General features: G+C 37.8%; 1 protein-coding gene across 1 annotated transcript in view; it reads left to right on the top strand.

Moving 5' to 3' along the window:
• KMT2C (lysine methyltransferase 2C) overlaps nt 1–14,428 on the top strand; it is a 298,335-nt gene that overhangs the window by 256,994 nt on the left and 26,913 nt on the right. Inside the window, exons 38-42 of the mRNA XM_007469801.1 lie at nt 1,644–3,466; nt 5,002–5,113; nt 9,743–9,821; nt 11,388–11,451; nt 13,233–13,465. Coding sequence (XP_007469863.1) covers nt 1,644–3,466; nt 5,002–5,113; nt 9,743–9,821; nt 11,388–11,451; nt 13,233–13,465 — 2,311 coding nt within the window. The remainder of the gene's footprint in view (nt 1–1,643; nt 3,467–5,001; nt 5,114–9,742; nt 9,822–11,387; nt 11,452–13,232; nt 13,466–14,428) is intronic.

The raw sequence follows: 14,428 nt of genomic DNA on the forward strand, positions 1-14,428 counted from the left end.
GTAGTGTATTGTTTAGCCTCCATGTGTTTGTATTTTTTACAGATCGTTTCCTGTAATTGATATCTAGTCTCATAGCGTTGTGGTTGGAAAAGATACTTGATACAATTTCAGTTGTCTTAAATTGACCAAGGCTTGATTTGTGACCCAAGATATGATCTGTCCTGGAGAATGTTCCATGAGCACTTGAGAAAAGTGTGTATTCTGTTGTTTTTGGATGGAATGTCCTATAAATATCAATTAAGTCCATCTTGTTTAATGTATCATTTAAAGCTTGTGTTTCCTTATTTATTTTCATTTTGGATGGTGTGTCCATTGGTGAAAGTGGGGTGTTAAAGTCCCCTACTATGATTGTGTTACTGTTGATTTCCCTTTTTATGGCTGTTAGTATTTGCCTTATGTATTGAGGTGCTCCTCTGTTGGGTGCATAAATATTTACAATTGCTATATCTTCTTCTTGGATTGACCCCTTGATCATTATGTAGTGTCCTTCTTTGTCTCTTCTAATAGTCTTTATTTTAAAGTCTATTTTGTCTGATAGGAGAATTGCTACTCCAGCCTTCTTTTGGTTTCCATTTGCATGGAATATGTTTTTCCATCCCCTTACTTTCAGTCTATATGTGTCTCTAGGTCTGAAGTGGGTCTCTTGTAGACAGCATATATATGGGTCTTGTTTTTGTATCCATTCAGCCAATCTGTGTCTTTTGGTGGGAGCATTTAGTCCATTTACATTTAAGGTAATTGTCGATATGTATGTTCCTATTCCCATTTTCTTAATTGTTTTGGGTTCATTATTGTAGGTCTTTTCCTTCTCTTGTGTTTCTTGCCTAGAGAAGTTCCTTTAGCATTTGTTGTAAAGCTGGTTTGGTGGTGCTGAACTCTCTCAGCTTTTGCTTGTCTGAAAAGGTTTTAATTTCTCCATCAAATCTGAATGAGGTCCTTGCTGGGTAGAGTAATCTTGGTTGCTGGTTTTTCTCTGTTGCTCTGTTCTGTATTTATTTGTAAATTACCTTTAGTTTTTTCTAGAATGAGGTACAATATAAATAAAAATATTTGTGTAATTTATTCATTTACTGAATCTTTGCAGATAATGCCTATCATTCTTTGTCTTACTACCCCCAGTCCTCATTCCTTTCAAGCAAATAATAGGTTAACCTGTCCAGTCATCATGCCTTTGTTTTCTCATGTGCAGAGGCCTATAAAGGCTCTCTAGTACAATTCATTAGACCTCCTACCTTCATTCAAGCATCCCCCCAAATCAACTTCATCCGTATCATAGCCTCACTAAATATAGAAAAAAGAAATAGACTCCTTTGCAACTCCAATTGTATATGCTGATTTCTAAGCAACTGATTCCATCTGCTTGGTGGCTTTGCTTTGTCTTTGTCTATGTTATCTGTTAGATCATATGCCTTTTGAGCTCGGATATGGTATTTATTATAGGGTACTTGGCAAATATTTACTTGCATATAGATACTTTATTAGTAGTTGCTAATGGTGATTATTTTGTTTTTGCTAAGTCATTGTATTTGGCAACATTAACTTTGTATCTGCGTTTAATCTAAAACTTTTCCTTTTCATCAACCTAACTCAATTCAGAATAATACTTTATATTGACTGTATGCTTTTTTAATGTCTTCTTTTAGATTTGGATTTCCAGGAGGTAGTCACAGTACCCTGTCAAGTCAGGAACGCTTCCTTGTACCTCCTCAACAAATACAAGGATCTGGAGTTCCTCCACAGCTGAGAAGATCTATGTCTGTAGATATGCCCAGGCCTTTAAATAACTCACAAACGAATAATCCAGGTGGACTTCCTCCACATTTTTCGCCACAGAGCCTGTCAGTTCAGCAGCACAACATACTGGGCCAAGCATTTATTGAATTGAGGCACAGGACCCCTGATGGAAGGCCTCGGATGCCCTTCCCTGCTTCTCCTGGCAACGTTATAGAGGTACCTTCTCATCCAAGACATGGAAACTTCATTCCCCGGCCAGACTTTCCAGGCCCTAGGCACACAGACCCTATGAGGCGACCTTCCCAAGGTCTCCCTCATCAGCTGCCTGTGCATCCAAATTTGGAACAAGTGCCACCATCTCAGCAAGAGCAAAGCCATCCTGTCCATTCATCTTCTATGGTCATGAGGTCTCTGAGCCACCCCTTAGGTGGTGAGTTTTCAGAGGCCCCTTTGTCAACATCTACACCAGCTGAAACAACATCTGATAATTTGCAGATAACCACCCAGTCTTCTGGTGGTCTCGAAGAAAAGCTTGAATCTGATGACCCATCTGTCAAAGAACTAGATGTTAAAGACCTCGAGGGGGTTGAAGTCAAAGACTTAGATGATGAAGATCTTGAAAATTTAAATCTGGATACAGAGGATGGCAAGGGAGATGAATTGGATACTTTAGGTAACTTGGAAACTAATGATCCCAACCTGGATGACCTCTTAAGGTCAGGAGAATTTGATATCATTGCATATACAGATCCAGAACTTGACCTGGGAGATAAGAAAAGCATGTTTAACGAGGAACTGGACCTTAATGTTCCAATTGATGATAAGTTAGATAATCAGTGTGTATCTGTTGAACCCCAAAAAAAGGAGCAGGATGACAAAAGTATGGTTCCTTCTGATAAACATTCTCCTTGGAAAAAATCCACTGTCAGCAGTGAGATTAAAACAGAAGTACTGTCTCCAGATTCTAAAGGGGAAACCAAATGTGAAAGTGAGAAAAGTGACGAGGGTAAAGATACTGTTGATGCTCCCTGCCCACAGGTGCCTGCTCATACAGATGCGAATGATGGGGAACAAGCTTCTTTGCAGTCCTGTGATGCAGATCCACTTGAGAAAAGAAGTAATAGAGAAACGCCTGGCTCCAACACAAGTGTTCGTGGGTCCACTCAGCTGCCTGCTGAAGATGTGATAAACTCTTGCAGCATACCTGGATCAACTCCAGTTCTCTCAAGTTTACTTGCTAATGAAAAATCTGATAATTCAGACATTAGGCCATTGGGGTCTCCACCACCAACTTTGCCGGCCTCACCGTCCAGTCACGTGTCAAGTTTGCCTCCCCCTCTGATGACACCGCCTGGTCATGCTTTGGATAATACCTTGAATTCTAATGTGACAGTAGTCCCTAGATTAAACCATACTTTCCCTCAGGGTGTGCAGGTGAGTCCAGGATTCATTCAGGGTCAGCCAACAGTGCATCGCAGTTTTGGAACAGGAAAGCCTGTGAATCAGACTGTACCTCTGACAAGTCAGTCTGCTGCCAGTGGCATGTCTGGGCCCCAGCAGCTGATGGTCCCTCAGACAGCCGCCCCGCAGAATAGAGAGAGGCCCCTCCTTCTGGAGGAGCAGCCTCTACTTCTGCAGGACCTTTTGGATCAAGAGAGACAAGAACAGCAACAGCAAAGACAGATGCAAGCCATGATCCGTCAGCGGTCTGAACCGTTCTTCCCTAATATCGGTAGGAATTCCTCGGAGTTTCAGAAATAATTACTGTGGGTATGGGGTGGGATGCAGTATGCTTACAAGATTTGTGTATTAAATTACATGTGGACTAGAGCACTGAGGGCTGTATTTCTGTTCCTCCTTCAGCTTTGAAATGAACGTGATTAAGAGTTTTAGATTCCTCCCAGGTACATCAAGAGATTCAAAACTCTGAGTTTCAGACTTTCTCAAGTCTGTCTTTTATGGGATTGTTTAATAGAAATAAATCTTTTTAGTTCCTGACTTCTAATCATTATTACCATGTATTTTCAGAGTCACTGAAAGGTAAATTTAAAGGAACTCGGCTAGGAGTAAACTTCTTCCTGTCCTATTATGCACAATGAATGCTTGGCTTTTTTTTTTTTTTTTTTTTTTTTTTTTTTTTTTAAGCTCTTTAACTTCCAATAGCTTACTAATTTGGGGAACACCCCTCCCAAATAGAACAGCAATGCAGTAAAAATACCTGAGTGCCTCTAAGAGAAAGAATTAGCAAAGGACACATGTCCAAGGAATGCTTTCTTCTAAACAGTAAAACTGACCTTCTGTCCTTCGTACATTACCAATTCCATCATATTGGTCCATTTCTTTTTTATTTATATGCAAAGAGGTCTTTTGTCAGTAGCCTATGTTTCTTGTAAGAAATTGATACATTAAGTAAAGAGTAATAACCAATTTAGTGGAATTCCTTAGTATTGGTAATAACTGCAAATTCTCATTCATGGTGGAACATTACTAAAGAAGCAATTCTGCTTAGAATTGTGAAAGTTTGTGTGAAAGGAATTGTTTTTTTTTTTTTTTTTTTTTCTTTTGGTTATGTGAAGCTCTTTAACTTCCAATAGCTTACTAATTTGGGGAACACCCCTCCCAAATAGAACAGCAATGCAGTAAAAATACCTGAGTGCCTCTAAGAGAAAGAATTAGCAAAGGACACATGTCCAAGGAATGCTTTCTTCTAAACAGTAAAACTGACCTTCTGTCCTTCGTACATTACCAATTCCATCATATTGGTCCATTTCTTTTTTATTTATATGCAAAGAGGTCTTTTGTCAGTAGCCTATGTTTCTTGTAAGAAATTGATACATTAAGTAAAGAGTAATAACCAATTTAGTGGAATTCCTTAGTATTGGTAATAACTGCAAATTCTCATTCATGGTGGAACATTACTAAAGAAGCAATTCTGCTTAGAATTGTGAAAGTTTGTGTGAAAGGAATTGCATTGCTTTAGATTACTGGTATAATCTCTCTTACATTTGACAAGCACCTTGTTTTGATTCTTGCAGTACTAACGTATTAAAAGTGTGGATCACTTAGATGGGATTAAATTCAGGATGAGGTTCTTGCCGTCTCATAATTCCTTCCTTACCTGGTATAGGACCTATAAGAGTGATTATTAAATAATAAGGAATAAGAGTCTGTAAGTTACATAATGTTTGTGATAGTTATGTTACCTTTTAGTGTCACTTGAACCAAATACTATGAAATAAGTAACTTTAAAATATATTTCTTCTTTAGATTTTGATGCAATTACAGATCCTATAATGAAAGCCAAAATGGTGGCCCTTAAAGGCATAAATAAAGTAATGGCACAAAACAATATGGGCATGCCACCAATGGTTATGAACAGGTAGGTGAAGATGTTTCTCATTCTTACTGTGCATCAAGAAATGCATGCAATTATTACTGGTTACTAGAAGGAGCGTATAGTAACTCAAAACTTGTATTCTAGGAATATGAACAATAAATATTTCAGTTGGTTGTGATGTCAGCTGAATGTGATCAAATGCAAAATGCTGTACAAATGTAAAGGTTAAATTTCCATTCGTTTCAGGGTAAACATAATAAAACATCATAGAATGGTTTGAAAGATTGACTTGATTAAGCAGGAAATCCAGGGTATTTAAGTGTATGCCTGTTTGCATACCTTTAGAATAGTTAATGCTACCCAAAAGCTGCATGGGACAGAGTTCCTTCATCCTGAATAGGTGAGGATGAGAGGATAAGCAGGAAAATAGAAATTAAACTGTTCTGTGCTGAGAAAAAAAGATAGTTTATTTCAGCCTGTGACTATTTTTTATTCCATCAGAGGACCTTTGAAAGTTAGCATTTGGAAACTTTATAAGCCTTTTCACTATTAGCATAAAAAATGGAAAATTATACATGAGAGGAGATTATGAGTCATTTGAATATCTGAATTTCTGAAATTAGGTATTTACACCCCCTAAGGGGTATTAAATAACCACAGGTAGTGTTTCTTGAGTTTTGCTCATGGACCATCATCAGAATTATGTGGTAGTTTTTTTAAAAAATACAGGTTCATTTACTCAACCACAAGCCTACTGAATCAGAATATCTGGAGATGGTGCTTGTATGTCTGTAGTTTTAGTGAGCGCCACGGGCCATTCTTATGCATATTGCTGTTTGAGAACCTCTTTCAATAGAGTAGGCAGAGAGCCTCAATTTAGCTTAATTATCTTGTTGAATGTGGATGATTATGGAATTGAATATGAAATCTACATGAATTTATGATAAACATGATCTTTCACATAAATTGGGAATCCTTAAAGGTGCTTTGTTGAGATACTTCGGAAATGGTTAAGAAGCATTTTGTTTGTTTTTGTTTTTTAAATTTATTTATTTATGTCTGCGTCAGGTCTTTGTTGCTGCGCACGGGCTTTCTCTAGTTGCGACGAGCGGGCTTTCTCTAGTTGCGACGAGCGGGGGCTACTCTTGGTTGCGGTGCGCAGGCTTCTCATTGCGGTGGCTTCTCTTGTTGCGGAGCACGGGCTCTAGGCACGTGGGCTCAATAGTTGTGACTCACGGGCCCTAGAGCGCAGGCTCAGTAGTTGCGGCGCACGGGCTTAGCTGCTCCGCGGCGTGTGGGATCTTCCTGGACCAGGGATGGAACCCGTGTCCCCTGCATTGGCAGGCGGATTCTTAACCACTGCACCACCAGTGAATTCCAAGAAGCATTGTTGAGATCAAAGAAGAGATGGTAGTTTCTAATGATTTTCATTATTTTATTTATTTATTTTTAAATACATCTGATGTGTTTCTTAGTCTGTTGCAGCTGTTAACCTTAGCGATACTCAAATTGACCATTCTTGGCCAGTGAGAGCTTATTCTAGAAGGCTCCTCAGTTTTTTTAAAAAGATTAATTATTTATTATTTAGTTTTGGCTACATTGGGTCTTCGTTGCTGCGCACGGGCTTTCTCTAGTTGTGGCGAGCAGGGGCTACTCTTGGTTGCAGTGTGTGGGCTTCTCGTTGTGGTGGCTTCTCTTGTTGCAGAGCACAGGCTCTAGGCATGCGGGCTTCAGTAGTTGTGGCTTGTGGGCTCTAGAGTGCAGACTCAGTAGTTGTGGCACACAGGCTTAGTTGCTCCGCGGCATGTGGGATCTTCCTGGACCAGGGCTTGAACCTGTGTCCCGTGCACTGGCAGGTGGATTCTCAACCACTGCACCACCAGGGAAGTCCTGATTTTCATTATTGCACAATGTCTATTAACACTATTTCTGTGTCACAGAGCTTCTTAACTTTTTTATGTCATGAACTTTTTTGACATCCCAGTGAAGCCTGAACTCCTCAGAATATTTTAATGCAAAACCAAAAACACTGGTTTTACAGAGGAAATCAATTATATTTGAAATATAGTTAAATATAAAAGTTACAGCATATGGTGCTTCTCTAATGCATTAATAAATTTGGCAGTAAGTCTAATAGCTACCATAATTTCAAAATAGTGATGAACTTAAATGACCTATTAGGTATGTGCAACAACGTTTGCTGTGAAAATAATGCGAGTTCTATTGGTGCAAAGTCACAGTACTGCTGATAATATTGTATTTTGCTGAGCATAGTTAAAATAGAAGGAAATGCTAAATTTAATTCTGTACGTACTTTAAAATATGGACCTGAGAATCAGAACCCCTGCTCCTTCAGCATCATGTCTATATCACTCAGGTACACTGATCTGTTAGTCATCAGGTGTGGTGTTAGCCCTTCTGCTGAGCACTTTGAAGAAGTAGAGGTGATGGTCCTTCCTTCAAGTGGTGTCATAAATTGACTGAGGGTGATAGACAGTGAGTGCTTTTGGGATTATGAGGTTATTCCACACCAGGGCTGTAGTGGAGCCAGGGGGTAACAGATGAATCAAAAAGCTGAGTAAAAAAATTAAAAAGCATATGTTCCAAATTATGATAGTACTCAGATATTAAGGTACAGTGTTTGATAAATAATTTTCAAAATATAATCTTGTTATGTTGATGCATTTGGTAATTCTAGGGGCAGTGTTTTCATCAAAGCAGTAATGTTTCTGTGAAGTATTTAATTAGAGTAAGTAACGTTTTGCCAGATACTTTGAACCATATAGACTTTCTCTTGGTCAGTGACCAGGTTTTGGTTTGCTTTAACATTTAGATATAAAAATGTATGAAACTTTTTTCTTTTTATTTATTTTTTTCACATCTTTATTAGAGTATAAATGCTTTATTTACAATGTTGTATTTGTTTCTGCTGTACAACAAAGTGAATCAGCCATATACATACATATATCCCCATATGCCCTCCCTCTTGAGCCTCCCTCCCACCCTCCCTATTCCACCCCTCTAGGTGGTCATAAATCACCGAGCTGATCTCCCTGTGCTGTGCAGCAGCTTCCCACTAGCCATCCATTTAAAAAAATGTATGAAGTCAGAATGGCCATCATCAAAAAATCTAGAAACAACAAATGCTGGAGAGGCTGTGGAGCAAAGGGAACCCTCTTGCACTGCTGGTGGGATTGTGAATTGGTGCAGCCACTATGGAGAACAGTACGGAGGTTCCTTAAAAAACTACAAACAGAACTACCATACGACCCAGCAATCCCACTACTCAGGCATATACCCTGAGAAAACCATAATTCAAAAAGAGTCATGTACCAAAATGTTCATTTCAGCTCTGCTTACGGTAGCCAGGACATGGAAGCAACCTAAGTGTCCATCAACAGATGAATGGATAAAGAAGATGTGGCACATATATACAATGGAATATTATTCAGCCATAAAAAGAAACGAAATTGAGGTATTTGTAATGAGGTGGATAGACCTAGAGTCTGTCATACAGAGTGAAGTAAGTCAGAAAGAGAAAGACAAATACCGTATGCTAACACATATATATGGAATCTAAGAAAAAAAATAAAATGTCATGAAGAACCTAGGGGCAAACGGGAATAAAGACACAGACCTACTAGAGAATGGACTTGAGGATATGGGGAGGGGGGAGGGTAAGCTGTGACAAAGCGAGAGAGTGGCATGGACATATATACGCTACCAAACGTAAAATAGCTAGCTAGTGGGAAGCAGCCTCATAGCACAGGGAGATCAGCTCGGTGCTTTGTGACCACCTAGAGGGGTGGGATAGAGAGGGTGAGAGGGAGGGAGACGCAAGAGGGAAGAGATATGGGAACATGTGTATATGTATAACTGGTTCACTTTGTTATAAAGCAGAAACTAACACACCATTGTAAAGCAATTATACTCCAATAAAGATGTTAAAAAAGTGTATGAAACTTCTTAGTTAAGATACATCTTTTGTTTTAGGATGCAAAAAGTTTTTGTAAGCTACCAACATTTTTTTTTTTTTTTTTTTTTTTTTTTTTTTTTGTACGGGGGCCTCTCGCTGTTGTGGCCTCTCCCGTTGCGGAGCACAGGCTCCGGATGCGCAGGCTCAGCGGTCATGGCTCACGGGCCCAGCCGCTCCGTGGCGTGTGGGATCTTCCCGGACCGGGGCACAAACCCGTGTCCCCTGCATCAGCAGGCAGACTCTCAACCACTGCGCCACCAGGGAAGCCCCCAGCTATTTTTAAATAAAGATTGGAATAAATAGTTTTAGTACATAAATTCTAAGAAAGCTGTCTTCATTATATTTTTCATCTAAAAGGCTTGAGTTAATTTTAAGGTATAATGAGACTTATAACAGCGTGGAACCTCTGGAACAGCCTCATTGACATTGCTGCCCCATTCATCACTGTGGGGAAAGTACTTAATCTCTCTGAATCTTCCTTTTCATCAAAAGTAAAATGAGGGTAGTAAGAATCCACACTTCACAGAATTGTGTAGTGAGGTTGGGACACAAAAAACAGGGCTTTAGTAAATGTTTTTGATGAGGAAGACACTGCCATTACTCTTTCTTCTCTGGAAGAGAAAATTGTTAAGCACTTAAAAATAATGTTAGTTCCAAATGCTTATCATTTGATGCTTAGTACTTCCTTTTCACAGGTTCCCCTTTATGGGCCAGTCGGTGACTGGAACACAGACTGGTGATGGCCAGACTCTCCTTCCACAGGCAGTTACTCAGGTACTGCTGCTTGTAACTAGTCACTTAAGAATGCACGTTTTCCTGTGTCTCTCGCTATTCTTTATGGTGAGGCCTCTTCCAAAAAATAGTAGAAGTCCTAGAACACTGCCAGGATGTACCAATGTTATCAGCTCAGCAGAAATAAAGACATTTTGTTATTTTTTAAGGGAAAGACAAAGTTTAAAAATTGACAATTTCTGAAAAGGATCTACATATTTAAGGGTAGAAGGTCACTTGGAGGGATGCCAAATGCTTAGGGTTTGGGGGTTTGCTTTTATTTACTTTCAACCCCACGGAGATATTTTCATGTCTTGCATTTTAGAATTCATTCATTACATTTAAATGTAAAACTGCTATAAAATGTAGAAAATAATGATTATAATCATTTTATTTAGATACAGATAGTCATGTTCTACAGTTTATTCCTTGGAATAATTTAGCTTTTGAAATATTTACTGTTCACAATAATCAGCTTTAAAAAGTGTAAATATTTAAATATTTAGTGTCAAGCAATATCCAGGAAAGTAGAACTGCTCATTTCATACTGTGTTTTCTTCTTTTTTTTTTTTTCAAGTATCTGCCTGGGTGGGGGGAAGAAAGAGAGAAAGCTACCTATTTTCTTTATGTCTTTTTGGCACTTTCTTTTTCGCCCTGCCAGTTAACGCTTGAGATTTATTAGGCTGATAATTATATTCTTTTGATTAAAACAGAGAGACCATCTGACACAATGGAAAAGCATAGGCTTCATAGCTGAGTTTTAAAATAATCTGAGTTCCACTATGAGTTTATTGTGCAACTTTGGGCAAATTTTTTAACTTCTGTTTCCTGATCTGTTAAATGTTACACCACCTGCTTTGCAGTATTATATGGTTTACGTGTAGTGTATTCTGGGTGCTGGTATCATTTTTAGTCATTACCTTGTATACAGCTCATACCTAACAGAATTTGTGACAACTCAGGAAAGGCTTTTTCAAAGGTAATTCTGTTTATCAGGCTGTTGCCAGGGAATTGTGAGATGATAACTATTTGGTCTCCCTGGAAGATATAAGACATTTAATGAGAAAATAAGAGTAACATTTTTAATTAGTATATATTTGTTTTATTATTTGTGTCTGTTAGAGATACTGGTTTTTGTTCATAAATAACTTTGTGGAGTGGAATTTAGTAAATCTGGAGCCCATGTTTCAGTCTTAGTTGCAGAAGAAACCAGGTAGATTTCATCAAAAAGTGGGGTTTTACATGGATCTTTAGCTAAGTATAATACTAACGCTATTTGATTTGCCCTACTATTATATTTCTGATGAATAACCCCTTCAAACATAATTGTTTTTCAACTGAAATCTAGCAAATATAGCAGTTCAGAGATAGTTTAAAATGTTCAGAAATTAGGTTGTCACCACAAAATTCATTCTGCTTTTTATAAAAATGAAAGTTTTAAAGATGTCATAAGAAATTAAAGTTCTTTTCCCTTTCCATTTCTTTTTTTCTATTTCATTTTTTAAAAGTTTTTTTTCCCCTTGAACTGAAATGTGGAATAAACCTATTTGTAAATTTTACTTATTTTAGGATGGCAGTATAACACATCAGATTTCTAGGCCTAATCCTCCAAATTTTGGTCCAGGCTTTGTCAGTAAGTATAAATCTAATTAGTTACCTGTTCTCTGGGGATTGCTTGTTTGCACTATGTTTGTGTTCTTTTTAAATCTTGGAGTTAGTTTAGGTGTGTTATTTTAAGTCGAAGTGCCCTCATCTTTTATTAAACATCACTGCCCTATTAGGCATCTTTTCCTCAAGGCATGTATTTCATTGCTTTTTTTTCTGTGCATGAATAATTATGGTTAGAGATAAATATTTTAATACAGAAAAATCATCTTCCCCATTCTCTTCAGTGTTGCTGCTATTTTTTGTATATAGATTGGGCACTTTACAATCTATAGAATTAAATCACTTCTTTTCTAATGACTGTCTGCCTAAGTGACAAGGACACTAAATGGGAGCAACAAAGGGAAAGATAAGCTGGGTTAGCAGCATGGTGTGAGGTCAAGGATGCAGGATGCCATTGATCCTTTCTAGTTACTTTCAGGGGTCCCAAGGTGGTTCAGGATAGCGTTTAAAGTTCTCCCCAGACTGAACCTTTCTGAAATCTTCAGACTGTTTAGCTAACTTTTTTTTCACCATTATTTTTCATTTTGCTCACCTCTGCTCTCCTGGTTCCAGAAACCAGAAAGGCTTTCCTTGCGGTAGGTCTCATTCTACCAGAAGCAGAACTTCTGAAATCTTGTGAAAAAGCCTGTTCTGAAAAATGCCCTTCAAATTTAGTAGACTAGATTTCAAGTTCATACATGTACTGGAACTTCTGGGTTTAAGAACAAACCCAAAGTCTGACCTTTTGAAATTACCCCTGCACTAATTATTATAATTTGCATACATATTCGCATTAAAAACAAGTAAACAACTGTAACCAACTGGCTTTTTCTGGCTTTATTGTGCCCATTGGCTTTGGTTGGATTCTTATTGTATGACAATATTCTGTTATCATTGATGTAATTTTTCAGCTAATGTCCTTCTTGGAATTGTATTTATTTATTTCTTTGTTTTAAAGTGAGTCAAAAAGGTATATTCTGAATTTCACAACCATAAGGTGATTTTTTTTTTTTTTTTTTAACTTGGCATCAGTGAAGTAAAGTGCCCTTAAAGAATTAAGAAGGAATATTGCTACAAGATGAAGAGATACGACTATTTGGGGAGATATTAATGACAGTCATACAAGTAGAGAAGATTTTACTTGATTAATGGCTTATTTATAGACACATAAATGACGAAATTCATAAAAATTACCAATGTTTTTAACTTACGGATTTCCTCTATAAAACAGACTTCATTTTGGTCCTTTCTAAAGCTTTCTATGTTCCCTCCCTCATAGTTTAGGACATACTTTCACCATTTAGAAATAGGGAAAACCCATAAACTTAGGGAAATTAGCATGGGAAATGATACCTAAGCCATGCTCTGGACCTTAATAGGTTATGTCTTACTTTGTCTCTTCAAAATCTGTAAAGTTGAATTAATCAAATACAAGTATAGTTCAATATATAGTTTGGCTTATGGGTTAGAGAATTTGATAGTTTAGTAGATAAATAGTGTTCCATTAGATAAGTCTTTTGCTTTTCAAAGATTGGGTTTATAATATTTATAAGTATGAAGTTAGCCTGTGTCCTAAGAACATGCATTCTTTGGTTTTCTTAAATATTTCTCCAAAATCTTATACTTTATATAGTTATTTACTATTATGTTTTCAAAATATCTATTACAAGGTCATGATGAAACTGTTTCCTTACAAAATGGATTTGTGTAACTTACATTGGACTCTTTAGAAAATTAACACAGGTGAATTTCAATTTTTTTCCTCAGATGACTCACAACGTAAACAGTATGAAGAATGGCTTCAGGAGACCCAACAGCTTCTTCAGATGCAGCAGAAATATCTTGAAGAACAAATCGGTGCACACAGGAAATCCAAGAAGGCCCTTTCAGCTAAACAACGTACCGCCAAGAAAGCTGGGCGTGAGTTTCCAGAAGAGGATGCAGAGCAGCTCAAGCACGTCACTGAACAGCAAAGCATGGTTCAGAAGCAGCTAGAACAGGTAATAAATAGGTTTGCAAAATAGAAGCAGTTGTTAATGCATAGAATTTTTGGTCTGTCATTGATTAATTGTAAAGGATTTCGATTGGTGTTAAATGGCACACAGAAGTGCACTGTCAAAAGTGACAGCTCTGAGACCTCTTACTAACTGAAGAAATAACCCCTGTCCTTGCCCCAGAGTCACACAGCACGTACTTTGAGTAAGCGCCACTGATGAGATAAGTTCTCATAATCCTGACCTAGAAGAACTGTTCTCATACTGGTATAGCCAATACAGCTGGGGAAGTTCAGTTACTTTCCCTGTTCTGAGAAATCACTGCATAGTCTCAGCTTTCCTGAGGACAGCTCATGGGGAGATCATAGGCTTTCTGCTTGGAGTTGACCTTTGCTTTGCCATGTCCTTTGGTTCCTTAGTTTCTAATGGAATTTCAGATAGAGCGTTGGAATCATTCTGGTGGGGGTTTTCTTGTTTTGTTTTTCCCCATAGTATGTTTTTATTAGTATTCCTTCTCAATATCATTTCGGTCTTAAAGTACATTGGTGTATCTTATGTAAAGGACTCATCCTGAAAAATGAGATCATTTTGCTGTTACCTTCCATTATGAACCTGATGTTTGTGAAAATGCACATACTGAAATATCAGTTATACTCAAGAAGAAGTAAAATTTAAAATTTTTATTTAGTGTTCAAAATGTGTTAAGTGGCCACTCCTAGGTATTTACTCAATGAATTAAAAACTTAGGTTCACACACAAACCTGTACACAAATAATTGACTGCATCTCTAACACACTCACCAAAAACTGGGAACCCCTGGACTGTCCTTCAGTGTCTTGACTGTGGTGATGGCCACACTAATCTCCACCCATGTTAAAGTTCATAGAATTGTACACCAAAAAAGGTCAATCTTGCTTTTGATTGTCAATTTAAATCTTACTCCCAATGTTAATAGTGGAAAGGGAGGAA

The sequence above is a fragment of the Lipotes vexillifer genome, unplaced genomic scaffold (genome assembly GCF_000442215.2).
Source record: "Lipotes vexillifer unplaced genomic scaffold, Lipotes_vexillifer_v1.1 scaffold472, whole genome shotgun sequence".
NCBI classification, from domain to species: Eukaryota; Metazoa; Chordata; class Mammalia; order Artiodactyla; family Lipotidae; genus Lipotes; species Lipotes vexillifer.